The sequence below is a fragment of the Centroberyx affinis genome, unplaced genomic scaffold (genome assembly GCF_046629955.1).
Source record: "Centroberyx affinis isolate AG114_WGS23_722 - 3 ecotype Tasmania unplaced genomic scaffold, CSIRO-AGI_Caff_v1 ptg004751l_1, whole genome shotgun sequence".
NCBI classification, from domain to species: Eukaryota; Metazoa; Chordata; class Actinopteri; order Beryciformes; family Berycidae; genus Centroberyx; species Centroberyx affinis.
The window spans coordinates 28405-44922 of record NW_027282300.1 but is presented as its reverse complement, the minus strand read 5'-3'; the positions used below and the strand labels follow the sequence as shown (position 1 = coordinate 44922).

Sequence of the window (16518 nt, the reverse complement as noted above, 5' to 3'; positions counted from 1 at the left end):
CCTTTCCTCCCCCCCTTCCCATCCCTTCCTCTCTTTCCTTCCTTCCCTCTTTCTCTGTTTCGTTATCCTCCTCGGTGCCGGTGATTCACCGGGTTGACGCATCGGCTAAACTTGACAGAGCCGCAGAACCACGGGACTTGTCACAACTCATTTCAGTCTCTGTGTTTGGTCTCTCCCCTCATCATCCTCCCCGTTTGATGTTGAATCAGCTTCCCTTAATAAGGTGAGAGTCCGCCCGGGTCAGTTCATCACAGGCCGCGATCAAATCATCCAATTAAGGAATAAGGAATGAAATGCTCGCTCTCTCTCTCTCTCTCTCTCTCTCTCTCTCTCTCTCTCTCTCTCTCTCTCTCTCTCTCTCTCTCTCTCTCTCTCTGTGTGTGTGAAAGAGGGCAAGTGTTTTCCTGCTCTTTCTTCGACTTTCTGCTTTCTTCATTTCTGTATGGCTGAACTTCACTAGAATTAAATAATCAAATTAAGGAATAAAGAATTTGGTGAGCTCTCTCTCTCTCTCTCTTTCTCTCTCTCTCTTAAAGAACTAGTAGGCTATAGTAATCCTAAAATACATTTTAAATGGATACAATACAAATAGTACAACTTTAAAATATCATAGAACTAGCCCACTATATAGCTCAGAAAATTATACCACAGAAAATCCAATAGTAATACCATAGGAAATACACCATAAAGTGCGAAGGTTATAAACCATTCAGCACCACAGGCACACTACAGTCTATGGGAATATGATAGGAATTCTATAATAGACTTCTATCTAGAAGTCTGTTATAAGAATATTACAATTATTCAATACAATAATTCCCCCTCCCCTCTCTCTCTCACTCTGTGTGTGTGTGTGTGTGTGTGTGTGTGTGTTTGGAGAAGGAAGAGGGAGACAAGTGTTTACCTGTTCCACAACACCTTTCTTTCTTCTATTATCTTCTCGTCATTCCTTTGGTTTCAGCTTCATTGACAGTGGGATTATCGTGATCTCCTTCTCTCACCTCGAACTGTCACTCAACACGCCAACATGCAGCCCAGCCCCAGCCTCTGTGTGTGTGTGTGTGTGTGTGTGTGTGTGTGTGTGTGTGTGTGTGTGTGGAGAGAGAGATTCAGGGAGATTATCTTGTTATTCACAAGCTCTGTATTTCATGCTGATATTTTTCCAGCATTCAGTTGAAATTAAATAGAGCTTCTCTACACCGCTTGTCAAGGTCCATTGGTAAAAAATGCCCATAAATACTTAGATAGCCTATTTTTAGCTCCTCCAGGTTTGTCTAAACTATGGCTTAGGACCCAAAATGGGTCACTGGCCTGATTCTTTGTCCCAACAGTAAAGTATCTTGTGATTAAACCTACTCAGTTTGTGTCTCATGCAGGTTCAAACTTTGTCAAAGGTCTCCTCCATTGACATCCACTGTGATTCTGTTATTCTGAATTACTTTGAATGAGTCACTTATCACTGTTATTATTGCAAAACGTAATTCTGGTTACTACAATAAGTAGCAGGCTACACTCGACCTGCTATTGTAGGCTGTTGCACTATGTTCATTTGTGCAGTTTCATTTTGTATTGTATCGCTTTTACTATTGAGTGCACCCTTGTTATTAACTGTGCACTTGTGTAAAGTGACATGACAATAGGCTAGAATAGAATAGAATAGAACTGAGTATCTCCTTAGTTTTGTGACATTGTAACAGGGTGTCGGGTGCGCCACCCAGTGGTGATGGGTTGTTACTGCAGCCCGCTCCGTCCTGCACTGACTCGGTGAGACTTTCTGCTTTTAAACAGGGAACAAAGGATGGACAAAACAATATTTCAAATACAAAAACCCACAGCTACATCTGAACGAAACCATTGAATGTTGATGCACTTCTCAAGGGCCTTTAATAATAGAAAGAAAACCTCTTCACCAAACCGGAAGTAAATACAAGAACATAGATTATTTCCTGTGACGTCGCGCTAGCTCCTGATGCTACACGCGGGAAACAGGCGAAGTCTGGCCACATTGACAGTAAGGCATGAAGTTTTCAAATTGTCTTTTATCCTCTATTTAGGAACCGGGTTTCGCATATTTGAAAGTAATGCGGGGGAAATAAAGCAGAATTCGCCTTCATGGTTTATTTGGAACTATCTCGTTTGCAAAATTAACTCTGAACATCACTTGATAATCTTTACACTGGCCTTGCTTTGCATGAGCGCTTGATTTTTGGTACGCTAAGTATAGAGTGGGTGGAGTTCTTAGCTTGTGTCGTCTTGTAACCTTGCAAATCAACGACTCGTTCTGACACAGTGCCACGCCGTGCTAAAAATCAAGCGCACCCTGTAGAGTACAACCCAGCGCTAGCTTAGCTATTGTTAGTGGCGCAGCACGAAAGTTAGCTGTCGTTTATGTTCAGAAACACCGGCTGAGCATCACCGTTAGTAGCTGGTTTCTCTCACAGTGAAACATTGGTTCACATGCTAATAAAGACTGGATTGATACACGGCTTTAGTTGTAATGCTAACGTCAGTGTACCTCTGCAGCTGAGTTTGTCTGGTAGCTAACTTAGCTAGCTCACAACAACACTGGTAAAAGAAAGGGTTGGTCAAATAAGACCGGCAGCTGGTGATAATCCCAAAGCAAAAAGTAAAAACAAAAAATAAATTCAACTTTCAGAATTGCATTTATTTATGTTTTACTTTATCTCAAAACACCCAGTCCTCGTATAACTTATGTAGTATGATGCTTACTGTGATGTCTGCAGTGAGTTTATGTCGGCCTACAAAACGCTCATGTCCACAAAGTAAAAGGTGGACAAATTGAGTTTAGGTCTGTTTACCCTCCACCACATCCTTCGGTAGCAGGCTCAGTCACAGAGTGTCTTACCTTCACGTTTTCATCAGCACCAAACTTTTTTATGAGGAATGTGATAAGGAGCAGAAACAAACAGGGAAAAGAATGAAAATGGCAATCTCCTATTCAAAATGAATGGTTGCTGCATGTCCCACAACCTAAAATACAGAAGAAGAATAATGAACAATTAAATCCCTGATCTAAGTAGGTATTTGGTTACGTCTAATGTATTTCCTTCCTGTCAGTAGAGCATCAGTCATCGCCTGTGGCCAAGATGGGAGACACACTGGAGTTCAACGACATTTACCAGGAGGTCAAAGGCTCCTGGGTCAGTATCTTCACAACGTCTCTGTTCCCTAAACTTATACGTAACAACGGGGATTCAGTCATTGATTTGTTTTTACAAAAGCCCTCTATGCATGTTGACATGTGTCACATCACATGGAACCCTGTTTAGGAACTGTCGTCTCACTGCCTGCTTTTTATGTCTTGATTTATTGGATACAAGACATTTTTTCCATTCTGAAATTAACTGAGTGAACTACTGATACAAGGAGAGAGTGTATTTTTTAAACTGTAAATGCTTCATGTAGATTTGTGCTGTTTTAAGCACTGGGGCGCAATGGGTGTGTATTTTAAGTTGTGGTGGGATCTGGAAGACATTTATTCATCAAGAGTTTCTGTACTAAAATCTATGTGAATTATCCCTGTATGTGACATGCTCTAACAAATTGTGGATGGGGGCTTTAAATCACAGCATTTTACAATAAGTCCTAACTCTGTGTGTGTCCTTATGCATCTCTTCATCTGTGTGTGTGTTCCCTCTGTCATTGCAGAACGATGGGCGGCTGCGTTTCAGCAAGCAGAATGTGGTGTATAAGAGCAGCAAGACGGGCAAGGTGGACAACATCCCAGCGGGCGAGCTCAACCTGGCCCAGTGGAGACGTGTGTGTTTAGGTCACGGCATCAAACTGGCCACCAGCACAGGACACGTCTACAAATATGATGGCTTCAGGGACACGGTCAGTGTGTGTGTGTGTGTCTGTACGAAAATACTTGTGCTATGTTCAGCTCTGGAAAACATTAAGAGACCACATCACAAAATTTCAGTTTATGTGTCTCTCTGAAATCTCTTTTGATTTTCTTTTATAAGCTATTGACCACATTTGTTAGTATTTTCAAAGAAAAATATTCTCATTCACAACATTTATTTGCCGAAAATTATAGCTGGTCAAAATACTACAAATACACAAACTCATTATACATTGAACAATGCAAACCAAACAAGGTTATAGCCATAAAATCATTAAAAAAAGAAGAAAAAAAGCAGTGTCTTCACTTAAGAAGGGTTCAACAATCAATATTTGGTGGCGTAACCCAGATTCTTTATCACCAAATATGTGGTGGCCTCTTAATTTTTTCCAGAGCTGTACATGTGTCTATGTAGATTTTTCCTTTGTTTGTATGCTTGCTTGCGTGTGTGTGTGTTGTACTGTGTTTTCATTCTCAGTAAAACATTTGTCATGCTCAGGACCCAGAAACAAGCTGTGAATTATAATGACTCAAAACTGAACAAGCCTCCCATTTTCTTTCTGACGCTGTCCATATTTTCCCTGTCCTGAAACCTTGACACACTCTAAATACTATCCCCTGCCTGTATTTTTCATTACGCGTTTCTCAGAAATAATTGTTACCTTACTGCATGGAGAACACGGCGGCAGTGTAATATTACAGAGACAGAGCGCTGGCTCGTTCACTGCAATGTTTATGACAAGGGAGGCAATACAAGCAAGGGGACTGCTGATAAACAACTTCCATCCCGTCTCTGACATTTCCATGGAAAAACGCTACCATCTTGCGAAAAGGTCACCACTAGAGTGTGTGTGTGTGTGTGTGTCTGTCTGCGTGTTCACTCTGTGTATGCATTTCTACCAAAAGCATGTGAAAGAGTAGCCATTTCTCCCCAAACCTCCTAATGGGATTAATGAGGGAAACCAGTGCTAGCATGTGTGTTCCATAAACACTGTAATCATCGGCTCATGTGAGTCAGTGTTTATATCAATCCGCTGAAACAATTTGGCTCAGAGGACAGACAGGGAAAAAAAATAAAATAGGGTGATAAAAAACAAACACAAACTGCAATTTTTTTTTTCTTGAGTATATGGAGAATGTCGGCATGCGAGTAAATGACTGGGATTGAGCGTGCTCATGTAAGGGCGGGCAACCTGGAGTCCGTGGCTTTCTCGAGTCTCCGGGGGTTAATCAGTGTATTTTTGGAGATGGATCCTCTCTGTCCCGGAGCGTGGGGCATGATGTCATTGTTTATTATCCAAAGCCAGTGTCAGTAACCAGGAGTCGGCCGGAGGTCTAGCCGCTGGCTAGCTGTGAGCCACTTTGATGAGCTTGCCTCCTGGTTGGCCGCTTCCTCCCTGCTGAAGTATCCTTGAGCAAGACACTGAACCCCTACCAGATCCAGGATTTCTGTTCTGTAGCTGACCTCTGACCTCCCTGTGGCGAGGGCAGTGTGTATGTATGTACATCACATGTATGTGTATATGATGTAGTCAGTTACACGTGTAGAGTGTAATGGCTTCGGACTTAGATGTCATTATTTACATTGAGAGTGTGGCATCGAATGTACGCAGCGTCCCATTATGGATGCGGGACAGGTCAACAGAGTATTAAGGCTTGACTGGCTGATGAGACTAGTGTGGGTTTAACAGATGAGAGGTTGAAGGGTTTTTGGGGGGTGGTGAGATACAAATTAGTTGTGGGGAGTTGGGAAATGTAGTAATAAAAAACAGACGGGGGTGGTTGAATTTGGGCAAGACTCTGTGTGTGTGTGTGTGTGTGTGTGGCGGGTAGTGGGAGATCGGTGTTTATTATGATTAAATGAGGTAAGCAACAGCAAAACTGCCAAAACGGTAATGAGGAATAGAGAACAGGCCTGATGAGGACAGTGGGAATGAACACACACACAGAGTCGTACATCGGTACAAAGGCCACTTCTGCACAGACTCAGATTTTATGTACGACTTACATTTACACATTTGTGCACACATGCCTCCTATCTAAACAATGCCTTAATACAGGCTAACAAACATACACTGATGAACTTGCGCGCACACACACACACACACACTCTCGCTCACTCTCCAGGCTCTAATTGGCTGTAATAACCTCACGGACAGGCAGATATCCAGGTGCGTAAACTCTGTTTCCCACAGAGTCTCATTCTCTCCTCCCATGCACACACACTCACACACCACAATCACTTCCACATGTGTGTGTAGGACTGTGTGTGTGTGTGTGTGTGTGTGTGTGTGTGTGTGTGTGTGTGTGTGTGTGTGTCCACATGTTTGTCCCTGTGCGTGTGAGTGTGTGTGTCCTTTCCAGTTGTAATCGGGCCTGCAGGATAAATAAACAGGCTGATTGTCAGCGGCGGCGTGGAGGGGAGGAGGACAGAGAGAGCGGACGGATTACATTCACCTCCGGCGTCCCCCAGAGGCCCGAGCGCCTGGCGGGGTTATAATTGCGCTTTGATTAATTAGGCCCCTCATTATGGGGGAGGGCAGGGTGTTTTTTTGTTTTGCTAAGCTTTGAACCAATGCATTTGCTGCCATGCTAACTTTTTAGCCTTTCTCTCCTTTCTTTGTTTTTTTCTCCCTTGTTCTTTTCTCTTCACTCCACCTCTCACATCTCTTTATTTCTTTTCTTTCCTTGGCTGTTTTCTTTGCTCTCGCTTTCTTTCTCTGCCCTCTCTTGTCTCTCCCCTCCTCTCTGTTCCCCTTCTTCCCTCCCATTCGTCCTTCAGGATTATGAGAAGATCTCAGAGTTTTTCAAGGCTAACTACAAGGTGGAGCTGACAGAGAAGGACATGTGTGTCAAGGGCTGGAACTGGGGAACAGCCAAATTCTCAGGTAAACAACACACACACACACACACACACAAACCAAAATGTCCTGAGCCAATAGGGTACTGCAGCATTAGCCATCATCTCCTTGCCGAACATAAGGACTTAAGAAACTACTGTAAAGACGTTAAAAACAAGTACATATTCTGTACAGTCCCACGGCACATTCATGGCAATAACATGGACTACTTTCTGAAAACGAGAAGATGATTGTGGGGGTTATGTGAAAATTAGCAGCTGAGGTGTGAAGAGTCTTAAAGTTTTTTTTCCTCATTGATAGAATTTTTACTTCCTTTTCTTAGACTGCTCAATAAAGAACAGACAAGATTTGTAGAAAATGGATTTTCTCAAGTGCTGTAAACCTTGAGGAAGTTTGATAGCACCCAGCTAGAGAGGAAGTGTCTTGACACCTGACTGACCTGGTAAAACAAAAAGAAACAAAAAACACATCGCTCTCAACATTTGAGTGCAGTCTGTCTCTGGCAGCCCGCTCACTCCCCCCCCTCTGTCCCTCTGCAGGGCCTCTGTTGTCGTTTGACATCAACGACAGCACGGCGTTCGAGGTCCCGCTGTCCAGCGTGTCCCAGTGCGCCACGGGGAAGAACGAGGTCACCCTGGAGTTCCACCAGAACGACGACGCCGAGGTTTCCCTCATGGAGGTCCGCTTCTACGTCCCGCCCGGCCAGGCTGACGAGGGACAGGACCCTGTGGAGGTAAATCCAGTTCCATCGGTTTCAGCAGCTCCTAACTGGTTGGAAGCAGTTGTGATGGAGGATCTGCTTCTGTCGCCCAGCACTACCTGTAGTGGGAAAACTAGTTGTACTGGTTCTGACTGGTCATAGTTACTCCAACAAGTGTCCCATGTCCAGTCTTCCCAGTTTGACTTTTGTGGTTATATTTACTCTTTGCTGGTCTTATGCGTGTGATGGGCTTTAGTCAGTATGTGGTCATTTCTCATTCAGCCACAGGGGGGAGCCTCAGCTTAAATAAAAGGGAACTTGCACGTGTTTTATGAACGATGAACTAGTTCATTCTCTATAAAGCGGCATGAGTTTTTGTCTGTGTTAACCAGTGTTGGATAGTAGCACTGAAAGTGTGTGTGTGTCCTCAGGCGTTTGCCCAGAACGTGCTGTCCAAGGCCGACGTCATCCAGGCCACAGGAGACGCTGTGTGTATCTTCAAAGAGCTGCAGTGTCTCACACCCAGAGGAAGGTAGAGGAACAACACACACACACACACACATGAAACACAGCCTCCCACAGATTTCCCAAGTCCCATTATCCCTTTAATTAGAAAAATACCCCAGGAATTTACATATTTGGTGGATGCTTTTATCCAAAGCAGCTCACAGTACCATGAGAGGATACATTTTTTGCGTGGGAGGCCCCAGTGGGACTCAAACCCCAAACCATGACAGTATTAGTGCCATGCTCAACTCCATCATCACACACCTCACTTAAGAATTTGACTTCACTGCTCTCTCTCCTTCCCTCAGATACGACATCCGTATCTACCCCACGTTCCTTCACCTCCATGGTAAGACGTTTGACTACAAGATTCCCTACACTACTGTCCTGCGTCTGTTCCTGCTGCCGCACAAGGACCAGAGGCAGATGTTCTTTGTGGTAAGTGGGTTGTCAGTGTTTTTTTGTTTGTTTGCTTTTTGTTTGACACTGTTGACATAAGCTACGGAATTTAAGCCGGTGTACAAAATCAGCCGGAGGGTTTTTTCTTTATTCCTCTCTCTCTCACTGTTGGCTTCTCTTTCCTCCTCCCTTCCCCCCTCTCTCTCTTTGTCTCTCTCTCTCCCTCTTTCTCTCTGTAGATCAGTCTGGATCCTCCGATCAAGCAGGGTCAGACGCGTTACCACTTCCTCATTCTGCTCTTCTCCAAGGAGGAGGACATCAGCCTCACCCTCAACATGAGCGAGTGAGTGTGGCGATAAATGACAGCAAGTCTACTCCGTCTTATCAAGACACCATTGATGCGTGAGAGTTTAATATAAAGATAGTAAACCTATCCTTTCCTTGTGTGTGTGTCTAACAGGGAGGATGTGGAGCGTCGTTTTGAGGGCAAGCTCAGTAAGAACATGTCGGGCTCCCTGTATGAGATGGTCAGCAGGGTGATGAAGGCCCTGGTCAACCGCAAGATCACCGTGCCCGGAAACTTCCAGGGGTACACACCTGTGCCTAATACACACACACACACACACACAAAACACATGCAGACACAGCACTGCTGAAGTTTTGTAGCTGAGCCTGACCTCTGACCTTTGTCACCTGTGGAGGAGGGGCAAGAGAAAAAAGAATCTCCCTATTGGGCTCAATAAAGAATCGCATTACACGCTCACACAACTTGCATATATGCGATCTCACTCACAATTTCTCACATATTTGGGTACATCCAATAAAACTCCTGCTCCTCCTGCAGCCACTCCGGGGCCCAGTGCATCACCTGCTCCTACAAAGCCTCCTCCGGCCTCCTCTACCCCCTGGAGAGGGGCTTCATCTACGTGCACAAGCCACCCGTGCACCTGCGCTTCGAGGAGATCTCCTGTGTGAACTTCGCCCGAGGCACCACCACCACACGCTCCTTCGACTTCGAGATCGAGACCAAGCAGGGAAACCAGTACACCTTCAGCAGCATCGAGAGGTAAGGACCATGCACACACACACACGCACACACACCCTCTCACTCAGTCACATATGCACCTGTTAGTCTGAGCAGCTTTACTTGATGTGATTGGTGTGCATGTCTTAAGTCTCCATTGCGAACTTGATGTATGGAGGTACCTGCAACCAGATAATGAGCTTAGTTGACTTTAAAGTTGTTGCTGTACTTAAGCTCAGCTGAAATGGAGGAATGGCTACAATATCTGTAATTTCTCTGCTTTATCATGTAAGCAAATACATCCTGCAAATCAATAGCTAACAGTGTATCCTTTGTCATAATATACATCTTTGATCAGCAATACAAATTGGTATACAGCCAGTGTCTGGAATTAACTTTTTTTGGCTCACCTGCCAAGAGCTGGTAAACTAACAAAAATTACCTGCCAAGAATAATTTGTATAGCCAAAATAATTAATAACCATTTTTCATAGAGATATGTGACCCTAACAATTGAAGACTGTATATAAGCGAGGCCTTCAAATGTTATTGTCTCAGAAAGTTACTGTCCGGTGTGGTGGGTGACCCTTACTGATTTATGCAGCACAAAGATCCCATATAGAAGCTTTCCTGATGCATTTGCCACCCACAATACCTCGTGAATCTGAATTAACCCCTGGCTTTCTGCTTCCTCAGAGAAGAGTACGGCAAACTCTTTGACTTCGTTAACGCCAAGAAGCTCAACATCAAGAACAGAGGGTTCAAAGAGGTAACACTTTGGCATTTTAGTTTCCACCGAGTGTGTGAACTAAGATATTATACCAGTTTATCAGACTGTGTTCCATCCCAGATATTGATGGTTGTTGCCCTTCTCCTGTGTGTCTGTCCATGTACCCCTGTAGAAGAAGGTGGGTATGGTAATGGGCGTTCACGTGTGGAGTGGGCACTTGATCTTTTTGGTTTGGAGTGCTTATCGCTTGCATGGTGTGTTGTTGTGCGTCTGTTTGTGTGTGAGAGTGTGTGTATGTGAATGTGTGTATGGCGGCGGGGCGCGCATCCTATAATCTTGATTTTGGTTGGACATGTCGGTTGATTGCCGTGTTTGACCCGATAAATCTTGAGTGATTCATAACTAATCATGGATCAAGGGGGTGAAAGAGTGTGTGAATATGATAACTCGGTGTGTGTTATTTTTTTATTTTTTGTTTTGTTTTGTTTGCATTGTGCTGACTAATGTATGGCCCAGGGGTTATTGGTGTGCGTTAACACTCAACAGAACTGTCATCATGACGACTTCCTAATATAGGTAGTGCTGATTGCCCTATCCATAATGCTGTCTGTTGACATAAACAAGCCCCCAGTCTGTCCGTCAACACAGCCAAAGAACCGCCTTGGTTTCATTGGTAACAAGGTTAAGTTTATTTATGTAGCCCTTTATCACAAGTGAGGTCTCAAAGGGCTTAACATACCAAATCATATACATGTTTTATCTTACTACATCATGTACATATTACATATAAATCATATACTACATCATACACACACATACACAGTTACTGGGTCAGCAGAGGAGGTCAATTAGAATGAATGGGCCTGCTCTCCATTTCCTCCTGTTGCTGGTTGAATAGGAGCCTCCCTGACAGACAGCGATATTGACGTATGGAAGTGGAAACGTCCACGTGGGAGGGGGGCAAAAATACTTGTTTGAGTTTTGGTTTCCAGGTGTGGCCGCACAATTAAATTTGAAAAAAGAAGAAAACAAAATCACAGTATGAACTACTCAAATTTCAAAATCACCAAAAGAAAAATCTGAAAAACCTCATTGCATTCAAACAGAACAAACAAGAAACATTTTTGATAAAAAACTGAGATCATTTGTTTTTTGTTAAACATGTTTCTTGTTTGCTGAAAAAACAAAAACAGAAACATCTATCTGTATACTGTATTGCAGCTTACATTTCAATTGCAATATTCAGCAAAATAATCACAATATCATTTTGTCAATATTGTGCAGCCCTGTTGCCAAGATGATATTACAATATAGCCATCCGCTTCTGCTTGACAACTGTTCATTTCCTAAGGGAGAGGAGGTTAGGCTGAGAATCCAATGAAGCTTTCATAAAATGTAACCCTTGACATAATCAGCAATTGGTGGAAACTGTCCTTTCATCTCTCATCTTGGGCATTGGTAATTGGAAAACACCAGAAATGTCTTTATTCAGCCCTCTAGAAGAGCATTTCCCAACTCCATTAGGAAGACTAGTGTGCTGTCTGCTGTTGCATTGTGGGTGTGTTTTTGACTGTGCAGTGTATTTCCAGGGCATGAAGGGTAAAAATGACGAGTACAGCGACTCTGACGACGACCAGCATGACGCCTACCTGGAGAGGATGAAGGCTGAGGGCAAGATCAGGGAGGAGGGCAACGACAGCGACGAATCAGAGGGCGAGAGCGGTGAGTGACGGCCTCACTCAACCAATGGGATTGTCCGTATGACAGAGGTGGGCAGTACATGTTGTGTTGAGATCAGCAGGCTTCATTGGGTGCTTCTCCTCCTTACTTCACTTTTTAGATGAGTCTTTCAACCCTGGAGAGGAGGATGATGACATTGCAGAAGAGTGAGTGACTTTTTTTTAATTGCTCTTTATTTTTATAACTGGATTTTCTTGCCATGAGTCTGTTCTCCCTTTTCCATCTGTCCTTCACCTTGGAAATAAATCTCCAACCTCCTCTCTCTATCAGTTTTTCTTTCTTCCTGTGTTCTTTCACCCATCACTAGTTTTCAGGCTAACTCTTTCTATTTTTTTGTCCTGTTTCTCCGCCTCCATCCATCAGGTACGACAGCAACGCCTCAGAGAGCGACAGCAGCGAAGGAGGGGAGGACAGCGAAGATGAGGCCAGGAAGAAGAAAAAGCCCAAGAAAGCCAAAGTAGTGAAGGAGAAGAAGGAGAGGAAACCACGCAAAGAGGTGAGGGAACAGATGGGAGGGGGGACGGGATGTGGGAAGAAAGTGAGCGAGAAATGTGTGTTATTTTTGTTGCCAGTAGGATGCATTAATATTAACCTGTGGATGTGTGTGTGCATGTGAGGAAGAGTTTGAATCTTGTCTTGGGGGGGGGGGGGGGGGGGGGCAGTGTCTTATATTTTTAAGGACTAAAGTCTCATTCATGTATAAGTCAGTGTAACATTAGCTAATTTGCCACTGCAACATGAGCTGGCTAATATACTCATCTGATTATTGCTACTTTAGTGAAGCTAGCAATTAATCTAAAACAACATTTACTTGGCAGCTGTTCATTTACCTGGGTGAAATATTTACAATTTATGGGGAACATTGAATGCGAGGACATTTTGGCCAGTGAATGGAGCTGGTTTAGGGGGAGAAGTAAGGTTACGTTAAGGGTGAAGTTTACATGTGTTGGTATGCTAAGGAATGATTGTCATCAGTGGAATGTCCTCACAAGTATAATAATGCAGAGGTGTGTGTGTGTATGTGAGAGAGAGAGAGAGAGAGAACCTGTTCTTGCGTTCACACTTGCCTGTTGGTCTCCTTTCCCTCCCTCCCTCGGTGCAGAAGAAGCAGAAGGACACCGGCGGCCCCAAGAGGCCGATGAGCGCCTACATGCTGTGGCTGAACTCGAGCCGCGAGCGCATCAAGTCGGAGAACCCAGGCATCTCCGTCACGGAGATCTCCAAGAAGGCCGGAGAGATGTGGAGACAGCTGGGCAAGGATGAGAAGGAGGTGAGGGAGGAGAGGAGAGAGTGTTTGTACCAGCGTGTTTTAGTTGTTTATTTCTGATTGTTGCGCGACGACATGAAACGCGCTAACATAAAGTGAAGCGTCTCAAAGAACGACTGGCAAAAGTGCTGCAGTGCTTTTCCAGTACTGCTACTCCATGCAGCACTAAGGTTTTATAGTTGCATTTCTGTTGTGCAGACCAGTACTTCAGCAAAGACGGATAAACACTTCTTCCTTCTATTTCTCTCAGGAGTGGGAAGGAAAGGCAGCAGAGGCAAGGAAGCAGTATGACAAAGCCAAGAAAGAGTACAAAGAAAGCGGTGGAGGATCGGCCCCCACTCCCAGGAAGTAAGGCTGGACACACACACACACACTTGTGCACACACAATTAAGTTTTGTTTTTTTCTTGACACAGTCTTAAAACACGTCACCTCTTTCCCCCCCACCTCATCAGGGAGAGCAAGAAGAAGGGGGGAGGCAAGAAGGAGGAGAAGAAGAGGAAGTCTGCCGGAGGAGACAAGGACAGGGAGCGGGGAGGAGGAAACGACAGCTTCAAGAGCCGAGAGTTCATTGAGACCAGCGAGAGCTCGTCAGACTCCGACCGCAAGAGCAAGTCCAAGAGCAAGAAAGCAAAGAAGAAGGTAAATCCCTTAACTTAAATCTTATTATCCTACGTCCTCGTCTGCATTCTTCTTTCCTTTTCACCACAAAGTTTGTGACAACCCCAGTCAGTCAGTCAGAGCATTCAGGTTTACCAATGCATTTGCTTGTTTTGTAACAGTACACATATGTCAGAGGACAAATAAGTTTGATTTCTGCTTACCAAAATTGGACAGGCTCCTCTGCCTAAGCTAACACTGGCCAAGCAATTTGTGGTTGCCGTCGCTTTTATTTTTCTCAACTCTCTCTCAACTTCATGAGTGGACAGTGCTCTATTCAAGATCGCGCTCTTGTCAGCAAATAGTTGTGGAAGAAAGGCGATAGTGATGCCATTTCTGTACAGGCTGGAAAAACAATAACAGCTACCTGGGGGTTCAACTTGGCCATTACATGAAAATGACATGTAGGTTACATAAACAAATGACAGACAGAGATCTATGCCCACATTGTTAATTGGTTTGCGGTTATACTGACAAAATTGATGGACATATTGGAAAGGCTAAAATTTCCCCAGAGCTAGCAAAATTGTGTTTGATCACAGACAAACCATCAGTAGGATCTCAATGTCACACATTTTTATTTCATCTCAGATTACCGGAGTAAAAAACTTCTTGTCAAATCTTGTCAAAGCCTCCGTTCATCTCACATTGCACTCTTGCTCAAATATTCACAACCTGTTCTTCTCTACATTCTTTGTCTCTGTCAGGAATCAGATGAAGAGGAGGAAGAGGCCATGTCCACACCCCCCACCTCAGAGGAAGAGTCTGACTAAACACACACACTCTTATCCACCGTATACACAGTCAGAAATCAAGGACCAAGCATTTGTACTCCTTATGTGTATATCGCACAGACAAACGGACTGAAAGACAAAACCCAACGGACTTGAGTTGTATTTTTTTCCTCCCGCTCTTCTACATGTTTTGTTTTAGGAGTACTGACTCTCAAAGCTGAACTCATGTAATATTTGATATTTCGAAGTGGGTTTTCCTGCTGACAGTACAGTGATTTGGCGGCATACCGGTGTACTACATTTCCCATAATTCTTACCGGGTGCTTTCATCTCACCCATTGGGATAGTTGTAGTTGTATAGCACTAAGGAGTGCAAGAGTGATTAGCTGGTTATTGTGGATAAGGAAGGGAGGGGAGTAGCCGTTTTGTTTTTCATGTGTAGAGAATTTAAATACCGCAATTCAGTGTGTTTTATTTTGTTATGCCATGTTGTGTTTTCAGGCTGAATAAATAAATGAATCTTTTGTAATGAAGCCTCACTGTGCAGGTTTATTTTACAGCTGGTTTACAACAGACTTATAGTCATCAAATGCATGGGTAGGAACCGCAGCATCATTTCATATGGGTTGTTTCTATGGTAGCCACTAATGAGGAATTCACTTAAACCAATAAACCAGTAATAAACCAATAGTCTGTGTGCGTTCTAAGTAACATGTTAAAATGCAATTAGATGTGTAGTAAACTGGTTTCTCCTTACTCCCTGAATTGACTCCTTATCTTAGATGTGTGTGTGTTTTTACATAATGCGTTGATGCATTGAGAGGTCACTTATTTCTCCATCTTCTCATCAGAATCTACTGAGTAAGGACTTGTGTATAACTTTCTCTCAGGCCAGCATATCAAAGGATTCCTTATTGGGTCGAGGCATTGCCACCAGGAGCGAGAAGATGCCTGGGGGAAGATGGAAAGCTCTTAGGTCATCTCAGGAATTCCCGATGGGATTTCTATCCATAACGGCTGTTCATCAAGCCCATTTAACCAGGCATGGCGGTTGGAGAGTGTGTGTTATCGAGGAAGTTAGATGGAGACTCTGTGAAGGTCGGGGAGACAGTGGTTTGAGAGTTGAGGCTCAGGCCTAAGTACACGGCGGTTTGTAAAAGGGTTGCTATATTGGGGTTGAAGAGGGTGGTTTTTAAGAGCCAGAGACCCCAGGATGTGGGTTTCAGTGCCGCACATGCTGGTTTTTAGGATAAGGTACTCCTCCCTCATCAATACCCTCATTGGATGTCCTGAAAATTACCCCTCACTTTTTTTGTGTTATTGTCACTTCATGTTGTGACATCAGTGCATCAATTTCCTGAAAATGATCACCTTGTGTTCTTCTTTTGTCACTTTAAATAGAAATTCTCTTGATTTTCCCTGATTCATCCCTGCTTGTCTTAATCCAAACGCTAATACCCAGTGTAACTGAATCTGTATCTGAAACAACCCAAATCATTCTAACACATACCAGGAAGTAGAGCCGTCACTGTCTGGCCCGTACATGTCAGTGCAACAGTATCAGCATTCATTCAGAAGCTGTATAAGGTAAGAGAGGCTACATGTGGTCTGTTTGTGCGAGGTCGTGTGCACAGTGTATGTGTGTGTGTGTATGTGTGAGAGAATGTGTTTACATTGATCATTTCCTGTAGCTCACTTTCACAATGGTTTCCCCTTTCACAAAAATCACATAAAGGAGAGAGTCCATCTTTCACTTCATCTCTAGCTCTCTCTCTCCCTCCCTCCTCATCCTGTTTTTCTACATCTACAGCATGACGACCTGCGTCTCATATTTGCCTCAGACATGTAGACCTATTAGTGTATGGCCATTACTGGAATGTGTGCGTCTGTGTGGTAAATGTTGCATGGAGTTATGAAAGCATATAAATGTATCTAAAGTATGCATGTGTGTTTATGTGAATCTTGTCCTGTATTAGGTTACAATAATGGAACCACTTAAGAAATGACATAGTCTCTAGGCACATACACACACA

The 16518-nt window shown here is 43.8% G+C and overlaps 1 protein-coding gene across 2 annotated transcripts; it reads left to right on the top strand.

The window, feature by feature from the left end:
• The first annotated feature begins 1963 nt into the window (after positions 1-1963).
• Positions 1964-15006, top strand: LOC139665943 (FACT complex subunit SSRP1-like). Of its 2 annotated transcripts, none has more exons than XM_071545003.1 (18): positions 1964-2011; positions 3082-3161; positions 3670-3855; positions 6648-6753; positions 7266-7459; positions 7858-7958; positions 8242-8371; positions 8572-8675; positions 8793-8921; positions 9177-9398; positions 10052-10124; positions 11675-11807; positions 11926-11971; positions 12189-12321; positions 12928-13095; positions 13343-13440; positions 13547-13733; positions 14459-15006. In XM_071545003.1, exons 2-18 carry the CDS (start codon positions 3108-3110, stop codon positions 14522-14524), a joined length of 2130 nt encoding a protein of 709 aa, XP_071401104.1. In that variant the 5' UTR covers positions 1964-2011; positions 3082-3107; the 3' UTR covers positions 14525-15006. The 2 variants fall into 2 exon arrangements, with proteins under 2 accessions (XP_071401104.1, XP_071401105.1); XM_071545004.1 differs by having other exon boundaries at positions 1981-2011; positions 3079-3161.
• Positions 15007-16518: the final 1512 nt, after the last annotated feature.

What these genes read in the sequence shown, in the direction of transcription:
- LOC139665943 (XM_071545003.1), top strand. Translation starts at nt 3,108, where the DNA reads ATGGGAGACACACTGGAGTTCAACGACATTTACCAGGAGGTCAAAGGC. An exon ending in ATGATGGCTTCAGGGACACG is followed by an intron (nt 3,856 to 6,647) that starts GTCAGTGTGTGT and finishes TTCGTCCTTCAG; the next exon opens with GATTATGAGAAGATCTCAGA. An exon ending in AGAGGAAACCACGCAAAGAG is followed by an intron (nt 12,322 to 12,927) that starts GTGAGGGAACAG and finishes CCCTCGGTGCAG; the next exon opens with AAGAAGCAGAAGGACACCGG.